The sequence below is a fragment of the Hoplias malabaricus genome, chromosome 11, assembly GCF_029633855.1.
Source record: "Hoplias malabaricus isolate fHopMal1 chromosome 11, fHopMal1.hap1, whole genome shotgun sequence".
NCBI lineage: Eukaryota > Metazoa > Chordata > Actinopteri > Characiformes > Erythrinidae > Hoplias > Hoplias malabaricus.
The window spans coordinates 24078154-24093202 of NC_089810.1; the positions used below are offsets into that span (position 1 = coordinate 24078154).

Sequence of the window (15049 nt, forward strand, 5' to 3'; positions counted from 1 at the left end):
TGAGTATTTTATTATTATTATTTTTTTTTTTTTTGATGCCTCAAAAATATCTGTATTGTGCTCATGCAAAGCAATCAAGGCAGTAACTTGACAATGCATATTTATCCTTTTATTCCAGTATGTGGCAAAGCCTTGAACAATTGTAACATTCGACCAAATGTCATTGCACAAGACAAAAAAACATCAATTGCTCATTTACTGTAAATCATTATTTATGTATTATTACTTGTAGGGGAGGTTTTACAGAACAGAAAGATGGCTTATCCTCAAGAGTAAGCACAACATGTGCTAAGTCATTCTGCTTCTGAAGCTGCATGTGGCTATGGGACACTTACCATCACCAGCTGAACCATTATAACAGCCCTGTAATATCACATAAGACTTTAACCTCAAAGTGATCTATGTGTTTCCCTAATGCCACAAACACAGACTGATTAGGCAGGGCATGAATATTATGCATCTGTATGAAAAATATGGATCAGTTGACTGCATGAAAGTGAAAAACTCACTGGTGGGCTTAACAATTATTAATACAGAGTACATTATTAGTCAATCAGATCTTTTTTGTTCATTTGAAACTACAAGAGAGTGGACGGTGTGATGGATCATGCTGTAAGCTGGTGTGTTCCCTCTTTTGTACTTCCCTTGCACAAAGAGGGAGGACACGCATAGCTTTCCTTTCTAATTCTAATGATAAAAATGAGACACATACAACTTTCTGTCTGGAATGTCCAGTTTCAGCAGGCAGCTCTAGATCTCTCCAGTCAGATGAGAAGCAGACCATGTGTCACCGGCGCTGAGCTCCCCTTACCGAAGTCTTGTCATCCTAGTTCTCACCAAGTTTGAGACGAGCAAACTCGTTTGCCAGCTGTAGTGCCTCCTGTATGCAGTGTGTGTTCCTGCCTGTAGCCTGAGCAGACATGTCTTTGCCTCCTCCTTTGCCATCCAGCAGAGGGCACACCTCTTGCACCCATTCACTTGCCTTCAAGCCACGATTAGCAACTTCCTGCACACACACACAACATACCAAAACCATATGATTAATGAAACTGATGTTTTCTGACATCTACATAGATATCCAGACCAAAAGCGCCAACTTGAGTTCAAAACATGTTGAGGACAAAAGAGATCTGGTGACTATGGGGTCATCCTTACTGCACTGGCCAGACTGACAGCATCTTATCTAGATTTTTTTTTTTTTATAATTATCTATTGTTTAACTACGAAATAGAAGCTCAACATCTCTGTGTAATAATGGCAGTAGAGCAAACCACCAAAGTCATCACTCCAACACCGGCTATCATGGTTGTAACAGTTAATGAATTGTGACACAAATCTGATTTGTCTGATTAGTTCAATCTCTGACTAGACATGGGTGATAAAAGGGAACAAGAACATAAACGCCCCAAGGCGAGTGGCTATTTGGGACACAGGCTCTTCATGTTTAGTAGCAATATGTGAAATGATGTGCCAAGGGACACTTTTTCTTGCACTGTATACTACACAAATCAATCATATTTCTAAGCACACAGAAATTATGATTTCAAAATAAACTTTATTTATAGGCCTGATATTATAGGCCTGCAGTTTAAGTCATTACTAACTGTGAACAAGTTTCCTGACTAATGGCTCTTTTCCACTGCACCGAACCTACATGACTCTGCTTGACTCGGCACGGCTCCTTTTGCTTTCCACTGGTCAAATCTGGGACCTGGAACCGGGTAGGTTTTCAGTCCCAGCTCACTCCGGGTTCCAACTGTGCTAAATGGTGACGTGTAAACCCTGCAGAGCTTTGACTGGCCAGAGAGACATGTCTATCAGCACGAAATGCAGAGCTCATACAAATCCAGCACAAACAGCCTCTTGTAAAATCTCTTAAGTTACAGCAGCTTTCACATTTATTTTTACTGGACTCACAACTGCAGCCCGTAACTTTGCCTTGAGGTGTTTTGAAGAGCCTTAAATGCTCCTTTGGCTGATGGCCGACGCACTTTCCGGTGAAAGCCAAATGTGCAACAAGTAAAATTGCTCTATGAGAACTGGGGCACAGAGCCGTGTTTAGTCCAAAATCTAAAACATGCGAATACACGACGAGTAAACAGCATATAGGAATTTTACTGCCACCATTGTTGTGGTTTTCAAAGCCAGTTCCATTTCATGGGGGGAGCCCTGCCAGTGAAAAGTGAAAAGCTTTAACCAAGACCAAGCCAAGTCGAGTCACGTACAGCCGGACCCATGTGGTGGAAACTATTATAATATACAGCAGTGTGGAGTTTACCTGGGGCACCTGGCAGAGGCAGATGATCTTTCCGGCATCGTTGTCCACAGTAAAGAGCATGGCAGCAGTCTGAGGAGACTGAGTCTTCAAGAGCTTCAGAGATTCATTTAGAGCCTGAAACAGAGGCGAACATGGGTAAAATTCCAATTTCAGTCATATAATTTGTACAGCTTGAATTTTCTGGTCTGGTTTCATTGTCAAAGTCAAGACTGGTACCTTAGCACTAGCGCCGCTCTCCATCTCCATGACGATAAGAGGCTGGTTGGGGTTACTCTCAATGATCTCTTTTGTCTTTTCAAGGACCTAGGGTAAAGGAAATGGTGTGAATGAGATTCTGTCATTTTTCTCATTCTCTGAAACTAAAATGGAAATTTTCTATCATAGATTTGGCTGTCACCCTCTTCTGCACATCAGCTTTGCTTGAACGGTCCAGGTCATCCATGATCTTCTTCAAGCCCTTCAGAGACTCCCTCATCTTATCTTTCTGCCACTGAGAGATGACTGCAGTGCCTAAGGTCTGGAATAACACACAAACCCAGGTTAAACTTTTTAAATTAGAAAAGGAACACAACTCATAAATCTAGTCTTGTGGGGAAGACCAGGAAAGGCTTGGGAAAACTATCAAAATTACCTCAGTCAGGTCCGCTATCTCCTTCTGGATGTCTTTATTGGGGGCGGTTTGAGCCTTCACCTTCTCATCCATGGCAGACAGGGCCTGCTGCAGGGTGTCAGCTTTCCTCTGAGCCTGTTAAAACATGTATTAGTCACTATCTCCCACACAAGACAACTGCTACTACAAGAGCTTCCTTCAGATCACAAAACAAATCTATTTAATAATCAGAACTGAATATTTTACCTATTAAACATATACATATAACAAGTGCACAACTGCATGTGTGCACTATTGAGGTTGGTTATCGAAAGTTTAAAAGACAGATCAATGCTGATTGGTATTCTTGATTACCTTCTGAGCCTCGGATCCGGTCACAGCCACAATCCGCCTAATTCCCTTTGCAATGGCCTCCTCTGACACAATCGCAAATGGGGCAGCATGACTCGAGTTCTGCAGGTGCCTAAGATAACAAGTAGAGGTCACAAATTTTTCTGTAATCTCTCTGAAATGTCCACAGACTGGTGTCATAAGCAGGTCAGTGTGACCTGTCCTTTGCCTAAGTAAGTCATACAGTGGACAACCCTGTAAATCATGGTAATAAACTGTTGACTCACTGAACAAAGTACTGGCTTGACACAGATCAAGAACATAAGGCTTACATTGTTGATCAGACAAATACTATACAGAACTTACGTTCCACCACAGAACTCGATGGAGGTGAGGGAGCCTGCGGTGCTGCTGGGATCAGCCAGCAGCTCCTCCACAGGGATACCAATGGACACCACTCTCACAGGGTCTGGGTATGTCTCATCAAACACTGCACGCAGACCCTGGATGGCCTTGGCAGCAGCAAGCGGGGCGTCCATTGCATAGACTTGCTGAAGAGGGATCAAAAAAGTTGCCCAGAGTCATACAAGACATGATTTATCACATCTAGACAAGTTTCTAAAGTTACAGGAGACAAAAGTAAAGTGCTAAGTAAGAATGTGACTCTCTGTAGTGTTACCTTGGCATCTGCAATCATGGTGCAAGCGATCTCCTCGGTACGGCGCACTTCTTCTGTGCTCATGGCTCCTTTAGCAGTGAAGTCAAAGCGCAGCCGGTCTGGAGCTACGAGGGAGCCACGCTGATCTGCCTCCCCCAGGACGTTCCTCAGGGCAAAATTCAGAATGTGTGTGGAGGTGTGGTTACTCATAATGAATCTCCGGCGAGCCTAACAGAGCCCAACAAGGAACAGAGAGGTTTACTTTTTATTTACTAGTTTCCAGGACAAGGACAAGAGCCTCATGAGAAAATTTCTTCATCTATTTTTATATTGTGGCTCCTAGGTGGTTTAGTCCTGCCATTCATCTATATAAAGGCTTATTCCAGTTGGTCAAATACCCATACAATTTTTGTATGTAATCACTGTGAATCTGACAAAGTCTCATGATACTATAAGCATTAAATTAATTTTAAAAAGTGAAAAAAAAAAAAAAAATCAATGTTACTTGATTCATTATGGTACTTTGTGTTACATAAACTTGACATTAGATTGCACAAATGATTAATCATAAAAAGAGGAAAATCATCACAAAGTAATATAGGATAATTTTAAAATGAGCTTTTAATCACTCGATTTGCATTTCAGTTGTAACATCTCACCTCATCCAGATGCAGTGTGAGTCTGTCTCCGACCTTCAGGGTGCCATACACAGTTCCAACATGTAGCACATAACCTCCACGGACCTGAGTGTTCTTCACTGTGAACTCCATCCTCTGAGGCACAGTAAGTACACATTCAAAATACTTAGTTAAAAGGTACATCTGCTTTTTTCCTCTATACTAGCATTAACACCTTATGTCTAGCCCCTCTTCCTTACATCCTCTGTTGAGTCATCCTCCCGTAACATGTAGCCCTCATCAAAGGTCTGGCCTCCTTGTTCAGCATAAAATGAAGTCTGATCTAGGAGGACACCACACTCTTGTCCTGTGGTCACCTCATCTACAAACATACGCTCTCGCCTTAAGGCCAGCACTGTGCCCACTGCTGGTTCAAACACTGCAAAAGGCACAAACATACCTGGTCAACACAGACTTGCACACAAATCCATTTAAAGTGGTGTTTAGAATATACGTCACCATAGTCTCCGTTGCTGTCTGAGGTGTAGCAGTATTTTGGGGTATCATCTGTGGCCGGGATGCCCTTGTTCCTCAGCTCCTCAATGGCATATATGTCCAACATGATGTGGTCCTCATCCCCAGAGCCTTTGCCCTGGGATTTCAACTATAAGAATAAAGAGAACAGAGACCTTTTTGGGCACTCGTGGTGATAATGTGTGATTGTAGTGTCTAAGGGGAAGTGCTAAACCAAAATGAATGGGTTTTTAATCCAGTCGTCCTTTTTTATTTCCCATGTAAAAGACTTGGTTTGTGCAAAATGAAGTAAAAAAAAAATCTAAACACACAAAAAAGTAATAATAATTAACAAAAAGTCAAACCTTTCTTATACCTGTTTTTAGTACTACTTTTATATCGGATTGTCACACCTATCCTGAAATGGTTAAACCATACAATTGTATCAACCTGCAGATATCATAGTTTAATTTTTTTGGCTACTGCCCTCTTCTTTATATGAATACATATAGATAAATTAATATACATTATAATTACCAAAAGTTTTGCTTGTCTGTAAACTCTTACCACAATGTTGGGAGCATTAAGTTTTCCTTTCACTGGAACTAAGGGACTGAGCTCAACTCTCCTGGCAACCACCAAACGTAATCCAAACCAATCCATCGCATTGCCAGATGGAGAAGTGTGACTCATCATTCCAGAGAACACGTCTACACTGCTCTAGAGTCCAGTGGCGGTGTGCTTTACACCACTGCATCCAACGCTTTGCATTGCCCTTGGTGATGTAAGGCTTGGAGGCAGCTGCTCAGCCATGGAAACCCATTCCATTAAGCCCTCTACTGCACTGTTCTTGAGCTAATCCTAAAGCCACATGAAGTTTGGAAGTCTGTAGTAACTGACTCTGGAGAAAGCTGGCGACCTCTGTGCCGAAGCATCTGTTGACGTTGCTCTGTCATTTTTACGTGGCCTACAAGTTGGTGGCCGAGTTGCTGTTGTTCCCAATCACTTCCACTTTGTTATAATACCACAGGCAGTTGACTGTTTAATATTTAGTAGCAAGTAAAATTCACAACTGGACTTGTTGCACAGGTAGCATCTTATCACATTACCACACAAGAATTCACAGAGCTCCTAAAAGCAACCCATTTTTTCACAAATGTTTGTAGAAGCAGTCTGCATGCCTAGGTGCTTAATTTTATACACCTGTGGCCATAGACATGATCGGAACATATGAATTCAATGATTTGGATGGGTGAGTGAATACTTTTGGCAATATAGTTTATATTGTTGCTGTCCAAAGAAAAACATGTATTTCCAAAAATAGTAACTTAACAGGAGAAGGAAAAAAGTAATGAATGTTTCATACGAATGCAAAGGACAGATACCATGTTCAAATTATGTAGTAAATTAAAAATGGACAAAAACGGAGATATGTTTTTCATTCAATAGCGACAATATACAAATGTGTGTATATATGGTAACGGTACTCTTATTTTCTTACATTTGATTTATTAAATTATAATTTATTCATTGGTAAAAGGTTATGACTACCTATCCCCTTCTATGTTTGTATGCAATTTCACACTTCTATAGCTTTCCACCTGAGCAGCTTTCTTCTCATCCTCAAATGCAGCCATGTCCACTCCCATGCCCCTCTCCTCTGCAATGAGGGCAGTCAGGTCCAGGGGGAAGCCATAGGTGTCATACAGCAGCCAGGCAGTATCCCCTGGAGAGAAGGAGATGGAGAAGTAATGTCAGCAAAATGTATGACACTGTAACACAAACACCTAATTATATGTATTTACTCCTGATTCACATTCGGACAAACTTGTGTCTTTTAAACATCATTATATGCATCATTATAATAAGCAGCTGTAGTATTGATCCAGGCAGACTAAAGAAACCAACCAGGAATAGTTTTGCTGTCCCCAAGGCTCTGGATTTTGCGATCAAGGATTCGTCGCCCTCTGCTGAGTGTTTTGAGGAACTGTGCCTCCTCTTCATTAATGATATCCTTCACCATGTCCGGGTCCTTTCTCAGCTCCGGAAATGCATTTCCCTACAGAATAAAAAGATAAAACATTTTTTTTTAATCAGAGTAATAAGACTACAAAAAATCTGAAATTCCAGTCACATTAATTGAAATTTCATCATAATAAATGTTTCATTTAAAAAGAAAGTATTTTAAATAAGTAAGGGGGAATGAGAGAGAAAAAAAGTTGATATATTCTCACCAATGACTCCACCACCACATCCACCAGAGTGGCAAAGAAACCCTTCTGAGCACCCAGCTTCTCATGTGAGTACCGTACAGCACGTCGCAGGATCCTCCTCAACACATAGCTACACACACATGTAAACACAAAGAGCATTACAAAACAACCCCAACTGTGTATGTTAAACTGAGATAGACAGAGTGCAGATTATACCATATGCTCACCCTCTTCCTGTGTTGTCAGGTCTACCACCATCTGATAGAGCAATAGTCAGGGTGCGGGCATGGTCAGCCAGGACACGATAGGCCATATCAATGCCATCTGTGTCTTCGGCACCAACCTTACCTGTGTAGGACCTAGCACCTGTGCCCTGGAGCAGCAAAATCAAAAGCATTTAAAGTACAGAGCTAAAAATATAAACCCAAAAATGTGCTTCAAACATGTTCATACCTTCTGAATGGCTTCAAAGTAAGGGATGAAGAGGTCTGTGTCATAGTTGGACATCTTGTTCTGAAGGACGGAGACCAGACGTTCCAGTCCCATCCCTGTGTCAATACTCTTTTTAGGGAGAGGCTTCAGTTCTGTCTCAGACTCTCTAAACAACAGTGAAAAGGTTTGTAAAATGTTTTTGTATAAGTACGTGAAATGAAATCACCACTGCAGTGTATTTTTTCTACCTGTTGAACTGGATAAACACCAAGTTCCAAATCTCCAATACATTGGGGTCATCCATGTTGACAAGGTGGGCAGCATTTCTGCCTCCGATGCGGTCATAATGGAGCTCACTGCAGGGTCCACAGGGACCAGTGTCACCCATCTCCCAGAAATTGTCCTTCATACTGCCAGGCAAAACGTGGCTGTCTTCCATTCTACAGAGTCAATGCAAAAGCATTGCATACAGGTCAGACAAAAGTGAAATAAAAATTACACAAAATGCCATGTCACAGTAAAATTACGTTCGAGAATATATTTGACAACACGTCATCACATATGGTTTGGCTTTACCCATAAGCAGCACTGTATAAATACACACACACATACATACACATATATATAGTAGATACTAAACAGAAGTACAGACGGCTATGTATAGAAAATACCTGACTGTTTAAGGTGGAAAAGAGTAAGAAGTTGGAGAATAACACAAAAAAAGACTCTTAAACTGAGCCATTTAAGGTGGAAATAAATGCTTTAATACGTAAATTGTGAATCAGCAAAGATCTGGCCCCTAAAACCACAAATAAGTTGGAAGGTAAAAATCGGTAATAACCTAATCTAGTCTCTATATTTACTTTGAATTTGAACAGTAAAGGCTTGTAAATGCTGGGAAATGGCGACTGTTCCTTCACCACTAATTTTTGCCTTTCTCTAGCATAGGTAGATGTTTTACTGCAATGATGAACACTTTTCTGTGTAAATAGGTTGATTATGGCACATTCTTTTTAGTTATTATGGTCCTTGTCTCTTGCTTGTTTGTGTATGTTCAGGAAATCTCGTCAAACTTTAAGTCTACGGAGTTTTAAAGAGTTATGTTTGTGTTTTATTTATATAATAATAGTAATAATAATAAAATATTTTAAACCACTTTAGTATATTTAAATATTTATATTGCAATGTCTAAATTTTCTTAACTAAATATTTCCTTATAAGCTTTTTAAAGTTATGTAACTGTATTATTATACTAGATTTACAGCAGTGATATAATACTGTCTTAATATGACAATAATATCACAATTATTCCAAGGAGAATGTATCGATCACCTAAATGACTGTGATAGGCCCAGAGACCAATTTTACTCACACACGGTATGGTTCAATCTGTACATGTTTAAAAGTGCAAGATCTTACCCCAGGTCCAGCCAAATCTGCCTGCACTCCAGATCAGGCTCAAGGCCTGCATCAGCGTGGCCTCCAAAATAAGTGACATATAGACGTTCAATAGGGATGCCAAACTCCTGAGTAAGCAATTCCAGAGCCATCTTACATGCCAGTTGCTGCAGAGACAAAAAGACGAGTCAGGAAACAAGAAAAAGTGTCTAGTCTAAACTTTCTTATTATCACAAAATTAAATAAACACTGGGATTAATCATAGTGAATATATAAATCTAGGGATGCACCGAATTTTTATTTTATTTTTTCTTTATGGACCAATACAATAACCGATATAAAGGCACCTTGGAGTAGTCGATACCATTATTAATAACCGATAATTTTATCTTTTTGTATTTAAAGCAAATTCACATTTGATTAAAGCAAAACAAATTCTTTTTATTATAGGTTTTCATAGGAGAAGCCTTTTCTTCAGTATTTCAATAAACTTCAGTAAGTTTATTACTTGGAAAGATTTCTAGACATTAAATAGTGCAGCTCCGGGTTTGTTTTGGAAAGTGATAAAGCAACCCAGAGCGAGGGAGAGTGAGTGTGTATAATCGTTTTTTCATCAGTGTTTCAGCAATAAATTCAGATGCTGAATGACTATGTCCATTTTCATCTGTTTTATACAGTGCAAGGCTCCTGCACTGTGGTGGTTGAGAATATCTTTCTATCGTTTAACCTGCTGTGTTTGTTTACAACGCAATCTGTGTGTGCGTGTACTGAGAGTCTCTGATATTTTAAATTAGATTTCCCCCTTTAAGCCCACAATAAAATGTAAATTCATCATAGCAACAGAGAAATGTAATCCCAGAGACTGTTCTCTGCAGAAACTGTGAAAAATGCATCAATGCAGGCATCAATGCATATGGGCAAGTTATTGGGTGTAATATTGGCTAAAACATTCCTAAATCTGTCCCATAACAACTAAAAAATTTATCTAATTGCTCCCAAATCTAGTTGAACTATCTTACTTTAAAGTAATCACCAAAGGACCAGGAGCCCAACATCTCAAAGAAAGTGTGATGGTATACATCTTTCCCAACATCATCTAAATCGTTGTGTTTTCCACCAGCACGAATGCATTTCTGTGTGTTGGCAGCACGCTTCAATCTTGCCATGGGGTGGGAGGGATCAATGGTGTTCAGGAAGATTGGCTTGAACTGCAAAAAATAATACTAGGTCAGCAAACCATGTTTCACTGAAGTCAAACACAAACATGAACCGTAGACAGATATATGATTAGTCTTTATATAACTCAAGTAGACAAATACCTAATGTTTGTACACAAAGAAAACGTAATGTATTTCCTGTAACTATACAGCATATAAAAAAACGGTTGCCTATTAATGTTGCATTAATAATGGGCATGACAGTTACAGGCTCTTCTTACCTGGTTCATGCCAGCGTTGGCAAAGAGGAGGGTGGGGTCATCCAAAGGAATGGTTGAAGAAGAGTGCACATATTGGTGATCGTAATTACGGAAGAAGTCAATGAACTTCTCACGGATCTGAGCAGCAGTCAGTGAAGAGTCCATGATGATAGGGCTTTTCACAGAGGACTATAGAATAAGAGCATAAACACACACAAAATAATAACTCCTTCTGGAATGCTGCCAGTAAAACACACAATCTCCTAGCATAAATTAATCATGCATGTAATAACAAACAAATGCACGTTAGAAGACATGCTTAGTAAATCTTTAACATTGCAATTCAAACTAAACCTATTCCAATCACAAATGCAAACTGGAACCCTAACAAGTAATTCAGACAGAATACATAAAGAGCTAACTATTATTTAAGCTTCGGTTTTCTGGAGTTCACTTCCTGTTCCATAAAGTGGAAAACGTAACCAGACAGGGAAAAGGGAAGTCATTCTCAAAAGACATTTGATGACCCCATGAAATATGTTGTCACCTGGCTCCTTGACTAGGGAGAATAGTCTTCAAAAAGTGGGCACTGGAGAAAACGTTTTGGAATAAATGCTTAGACGTATATTTTATTGATATATGTTGATGGGTAATATTTTAATGATCCTTTTTCAATAAAAATGATACTCCTTCACTGGATTTCAGATAATGTCCCTACCATTATGGGGTGGCATACAATAATACTGAAGCATATCCATGCATTTTAGCTGGTATAACTAAACTAGTTGGTAATTATACAATGCCCATTTTAAAAAAAGTGGGGACGGTGTGTAAGTAAATACAAATAAAAACTATAAGCAATATATGCAATGAGGTATGATGAAACCATTCAATACATAATTGCATTCTGGTTGCATTTCCATTTTGCACAGCACCCCTCATATTACTGTAAGTAGAGTTGTACAATTCTGAACCATTTTTAGTAATATATTCTGTTATTATGTGAAACAATAAAAGATTCATATAAAGGACAGATTTCCAACACAATATTTGGATGCCGATACTGTACTGACTTTAAGCTTTGCAATGTTACGTTTGTCATCAAAGCATTTATATATTATATGTAATCTTAAAACACTGAAATTCCTGATGACATTTAGTCCTGTTATGTTAAAAACTACAAAATATACTTAGATTAAAAACAAAAAATATATAAAAATAATTTCTCAAAATATATATATATATTTTTTTTACAAAGCACACATCTCCTATGGGGAAAGAATGATCCAGGATGCAGGTAGAACTATTCCTTATGGAGCAGCTGTAGTTAGTAAACAGCCCTGTCTTAGAAGCACTGCAAGTTCAAAACAATCTCAGGCTCTGTAGAAGCACTACTGCAGGAAATAATGCAGCGTCACTGATAAAGTGCCAACACATCTGCAATTCAGGTTCTGTTGCTGTGTAACTATAATACACAATGTTTTTTTTTTTTTTTTTACAATTGCAAAGTGTGCTTTAATAAAAAGCCTCCAGTGAACTGGAAGAATTTAACATTGTTCAAATACCTGTGTGGTGCTGCTTATATGCTACAAGATCACCCTGAGCATAATAAGCAATCAACACCATGGCTGAACATTTTCCCATAGGCCCAAACAGGGGAAATCAGAAACCCAGGGTTTCTTACAACAAAAACTAGGGAACATAACCCATTAATTGGTCGGACAGGGCTTTTAAGCTCAAGGTTAAGCTCAAGCTCTGGACAGATAAGCAGAGACCAAACATGCATATGGCGTTACTTTTGTGCCACAATTCTGCACACACGCACATAAATATTTTGAGCGAGCATGAAGGTTTCTGCATGCGGATATTTTGAAGGAGCAAAAAGTTATTTAGATTTAAGAATTACACAATCGGCTGGCCATGTATGTTGATAACTACCTATTTAGATAGCATTTACTTTATTTTCTATTACTAAGAAAAGTAGTTTCTACAGTAGTTGCAGTACCAGTTACAGTTGTTGCCAGCACTATTTTACCTTATGTACATTTTCTTTAGCACATTAGCTATGTTGCTGACTCAGTAAAACAAGGTAAAAACAACAGATAAAAACTGTATAATGTTGCGAATTCAATGAATATAAAATAAAATTACTGGCTGTTGTGTACTGATCTGTTGCTGTTCGGAGGGCATTGTCAGATTTCCCCCTAACCATAACCTCCTACTTGGCCGTCAAACCATCCCATCAAAAATTACCTTTGTCATTTGTCGTTTCTGATTGGCTGAAACTTAGGCACGCTGTAACCTTTGTAAGTGTAGAGCGAGCCCACAGGTAAGAGACACCGTGTGCACAGGACAGGAGAGCAAGCTGTGTAGGCTGTAGTGTGTGTTCAAGAAATCTTGCTCACTCAAAATATCTGGAGTGCAGCAATATCCCCGCACATGCGCAGAAACCTTCTTACTCGCTCAAAAAAGAATTGTGGCACAAAAGTAACGCCTTGCACAGTAACCATTTTTAAAGTAGGAGTCAATATTTTTTCCTGGAAATAACTTTTAAATACATAATTTTATTATAGGAAGAGCAGTGTATTGGAGATCAAGGGATTGATATTAATACTGGGAAACATGTTAATGTGTAAGATTGGAGGCTGAGAACAGATCTAGATAAGAAATTACAAGTTCTGCACTGTACTGTACTAACCAGAGTGATGTTGGATATGGTGTACTCAGACAGCAAAGGGATATTTTATTTTATTTAGATAGCAGTCTCATTCAAAGGTGAAGTTAATGTACCTTAGGATAGGGACAAGGTAGTTTTGCAGACATAATAGCAATATCCTTGTTGGTTGAATTTGGATTTACAGGCAACCATGAACAAATTGTCAGAGGCAACTAAAAGCACAAGTCAATATTTGTGAATGAGAAGGGCACCCGTTGGTTGGGAAAGTTTAGTAAATGACTGATTGCACAGGTGTGGCATGATGGGTAATTATAGGGAATGTTTAGCTGAAGAAGTAGTTGGTGATGCATCGAAGAAGGCATTAACGGTGCCATTAGGGCTAGGCATGGCCTTAGTCACCAGGGAGGCAAGTGTAGACCTATGTATAAAAGGCTGGTTAAATGACAGGACTATATAGTGCACTTGGTGTGTTGTAGGTCTGGGATGCCAGACCTAATTGTTGAGAATTCCAGCGATCTCATGGGCAAAATTCAGCGAAACAACTATGAAGGGAGGTGCCTAACTGACCCTTGTGCAAATTTTATGCGGTAGCAAATATTGAAAATATTGCAGACTTCAAAATCTACTAAAGGATTATATTATGGAAATATACCAGGCAAAGTCTTTCAAATGCCTTCAGTCAGATGAAAAATGGTGCTGCATGCTCATTAAACAACAGCACAAAATGCAATGATGAATGCAGTCATTCTGCTTCAAGGGAAGCAGCATAGGGCAGCACTCTAGACCAAGCCCTGCACAAACTGGGGTTCACCTGACAACAAGAAAGGGCTTTGGCACAGAAAAGAGCAAGATGAAGGGCCATGGATGGACAGCTCCTAGTGAGGTAAGCAAAGAGGGTTAAAAGGGGCATTCGTGATTCTTATACACAAGGTTTAGATTCATTCAGGCCACTCAATACTGCATGTGCCGTTATCCGAGGAGCTAAAGCTACGGTTGTCTACGCTGCACTGTGAAAGTTCTTAAAGAAGACAGAGAGAGCTGCCCCTATAAATACAACACAGGAGCTGGCAGGACACTGTGTGGTAACATTACTAGCACAAGAACGGGGGCTACTCCAGCCCGATAACATATTCAATAGCAATGTCCCTCGACTCGTCATCCATTGGACAGGCTTGACTTTGGGCTTAACTTAAAAAAAAAAAACCTGGAATTTTGCTTTGCGGAATAAACGCACAGTTCCAACACCTGCTCAGGTTGAGGTTCAATCTCAATTGCCTCCCGGCTCCCTTAACAGTACACAATGAGAATGCTACAATTCTGACTTATAAACGCAGATAATGCACTTTAGTTCGTGAACTGTACAAACAAGCCTGCGTCATAAGTCTCCTACTGTTATACACACTATACACAGTTCTTGGCGCAATTGCGTTATATTAAAATTTACGTAGTGCACTACGTAGTGAACAGGGCAACATTTGAGACACAACCCTAGACTGAATACGCCATTTACAAAAAAAAGGCAAATGTTTAGGCTTAACAAAACTGAAGTGACTGGACGTGGCGAACACTTAAACTAAATTCTACTGAAGGTCCTGGGTGTTGCTGGTGAGACTACACCTAACCATACAATTACCGTTAACCAAAGCGCCACGAGTGACGGCTAAATGCTAACTGCCATTCATTCCTCTCTACAGGCCTCAGAGCCCAACAAGAAGATAAAACCAATGCACATGTAACAGACAACATCTTACCGAAAAGGACAGGGAATAAAAAACAGACCTTCTCAAAGAAATAACTCGTACAGCTCTTCTGTCACAGCCTCGCTCTCTCCTCTCGCCACACGCTGCCGGTGTAGTGATCCGCGCCGAACTGGACCCGAGCTTCAATGGGATTGGGGCACTCCCGG

The 15049-nt window shown here is 39.7% G+C and overlaps 1 protein-coding gene across 2 annotated transcripts; it reads right to left on the reverse strand.

The window, feature by feature from the left end:
• Window positions 1–102: 102 nt before the first annotated feature.
• aars1 (alanyl-tRNA synthetase 1) lies at window positions 103–15049 on the reverse strand. Of its 2 annotated transcripts, none has more exons than XM_066685561.1 (21): window positions 14923–15049; window positions 10488–10655; window positions 10069–10257; window positions 9071–9216; window positions 7900–8091; window positions 7673–7817; window positions 7447–7592; window positions 7241–7349; window positions 6915–7065; window positions 6608–6732; window positions 5013–5157; window positions 4754–4932; window positions 4536–4649; window positions 3898–4104; window positions 3585–3769; window positions 3243–3351; window positions 2910–3023; window positions 2676–2795; window positions 2495–2581; window positions 2279–2392; window positions 103–1006 (listed from the first exon to the last, which is right to left on the reverse strand). In XM_066685561.1, the coding sequence occupies exons 2-21, from the start codon at window positions 10629–10631 to the stop codon at window positions 827–829; spliced, it is 2901 nt and encodes a 966-aa protein (XP_066541658.1). In that variant the 5' UTR covers window positions 10632–10655; window positions 14923–15049; the 3' UTR covers window positions 103–826. The 2 variants fall into 2 exon arrangements, with proteins under 2 accessions (XP_066541658.1, XP_066541659.1); XM_066685562.1 differs by having other exon boundaries at window positions 14895–15030.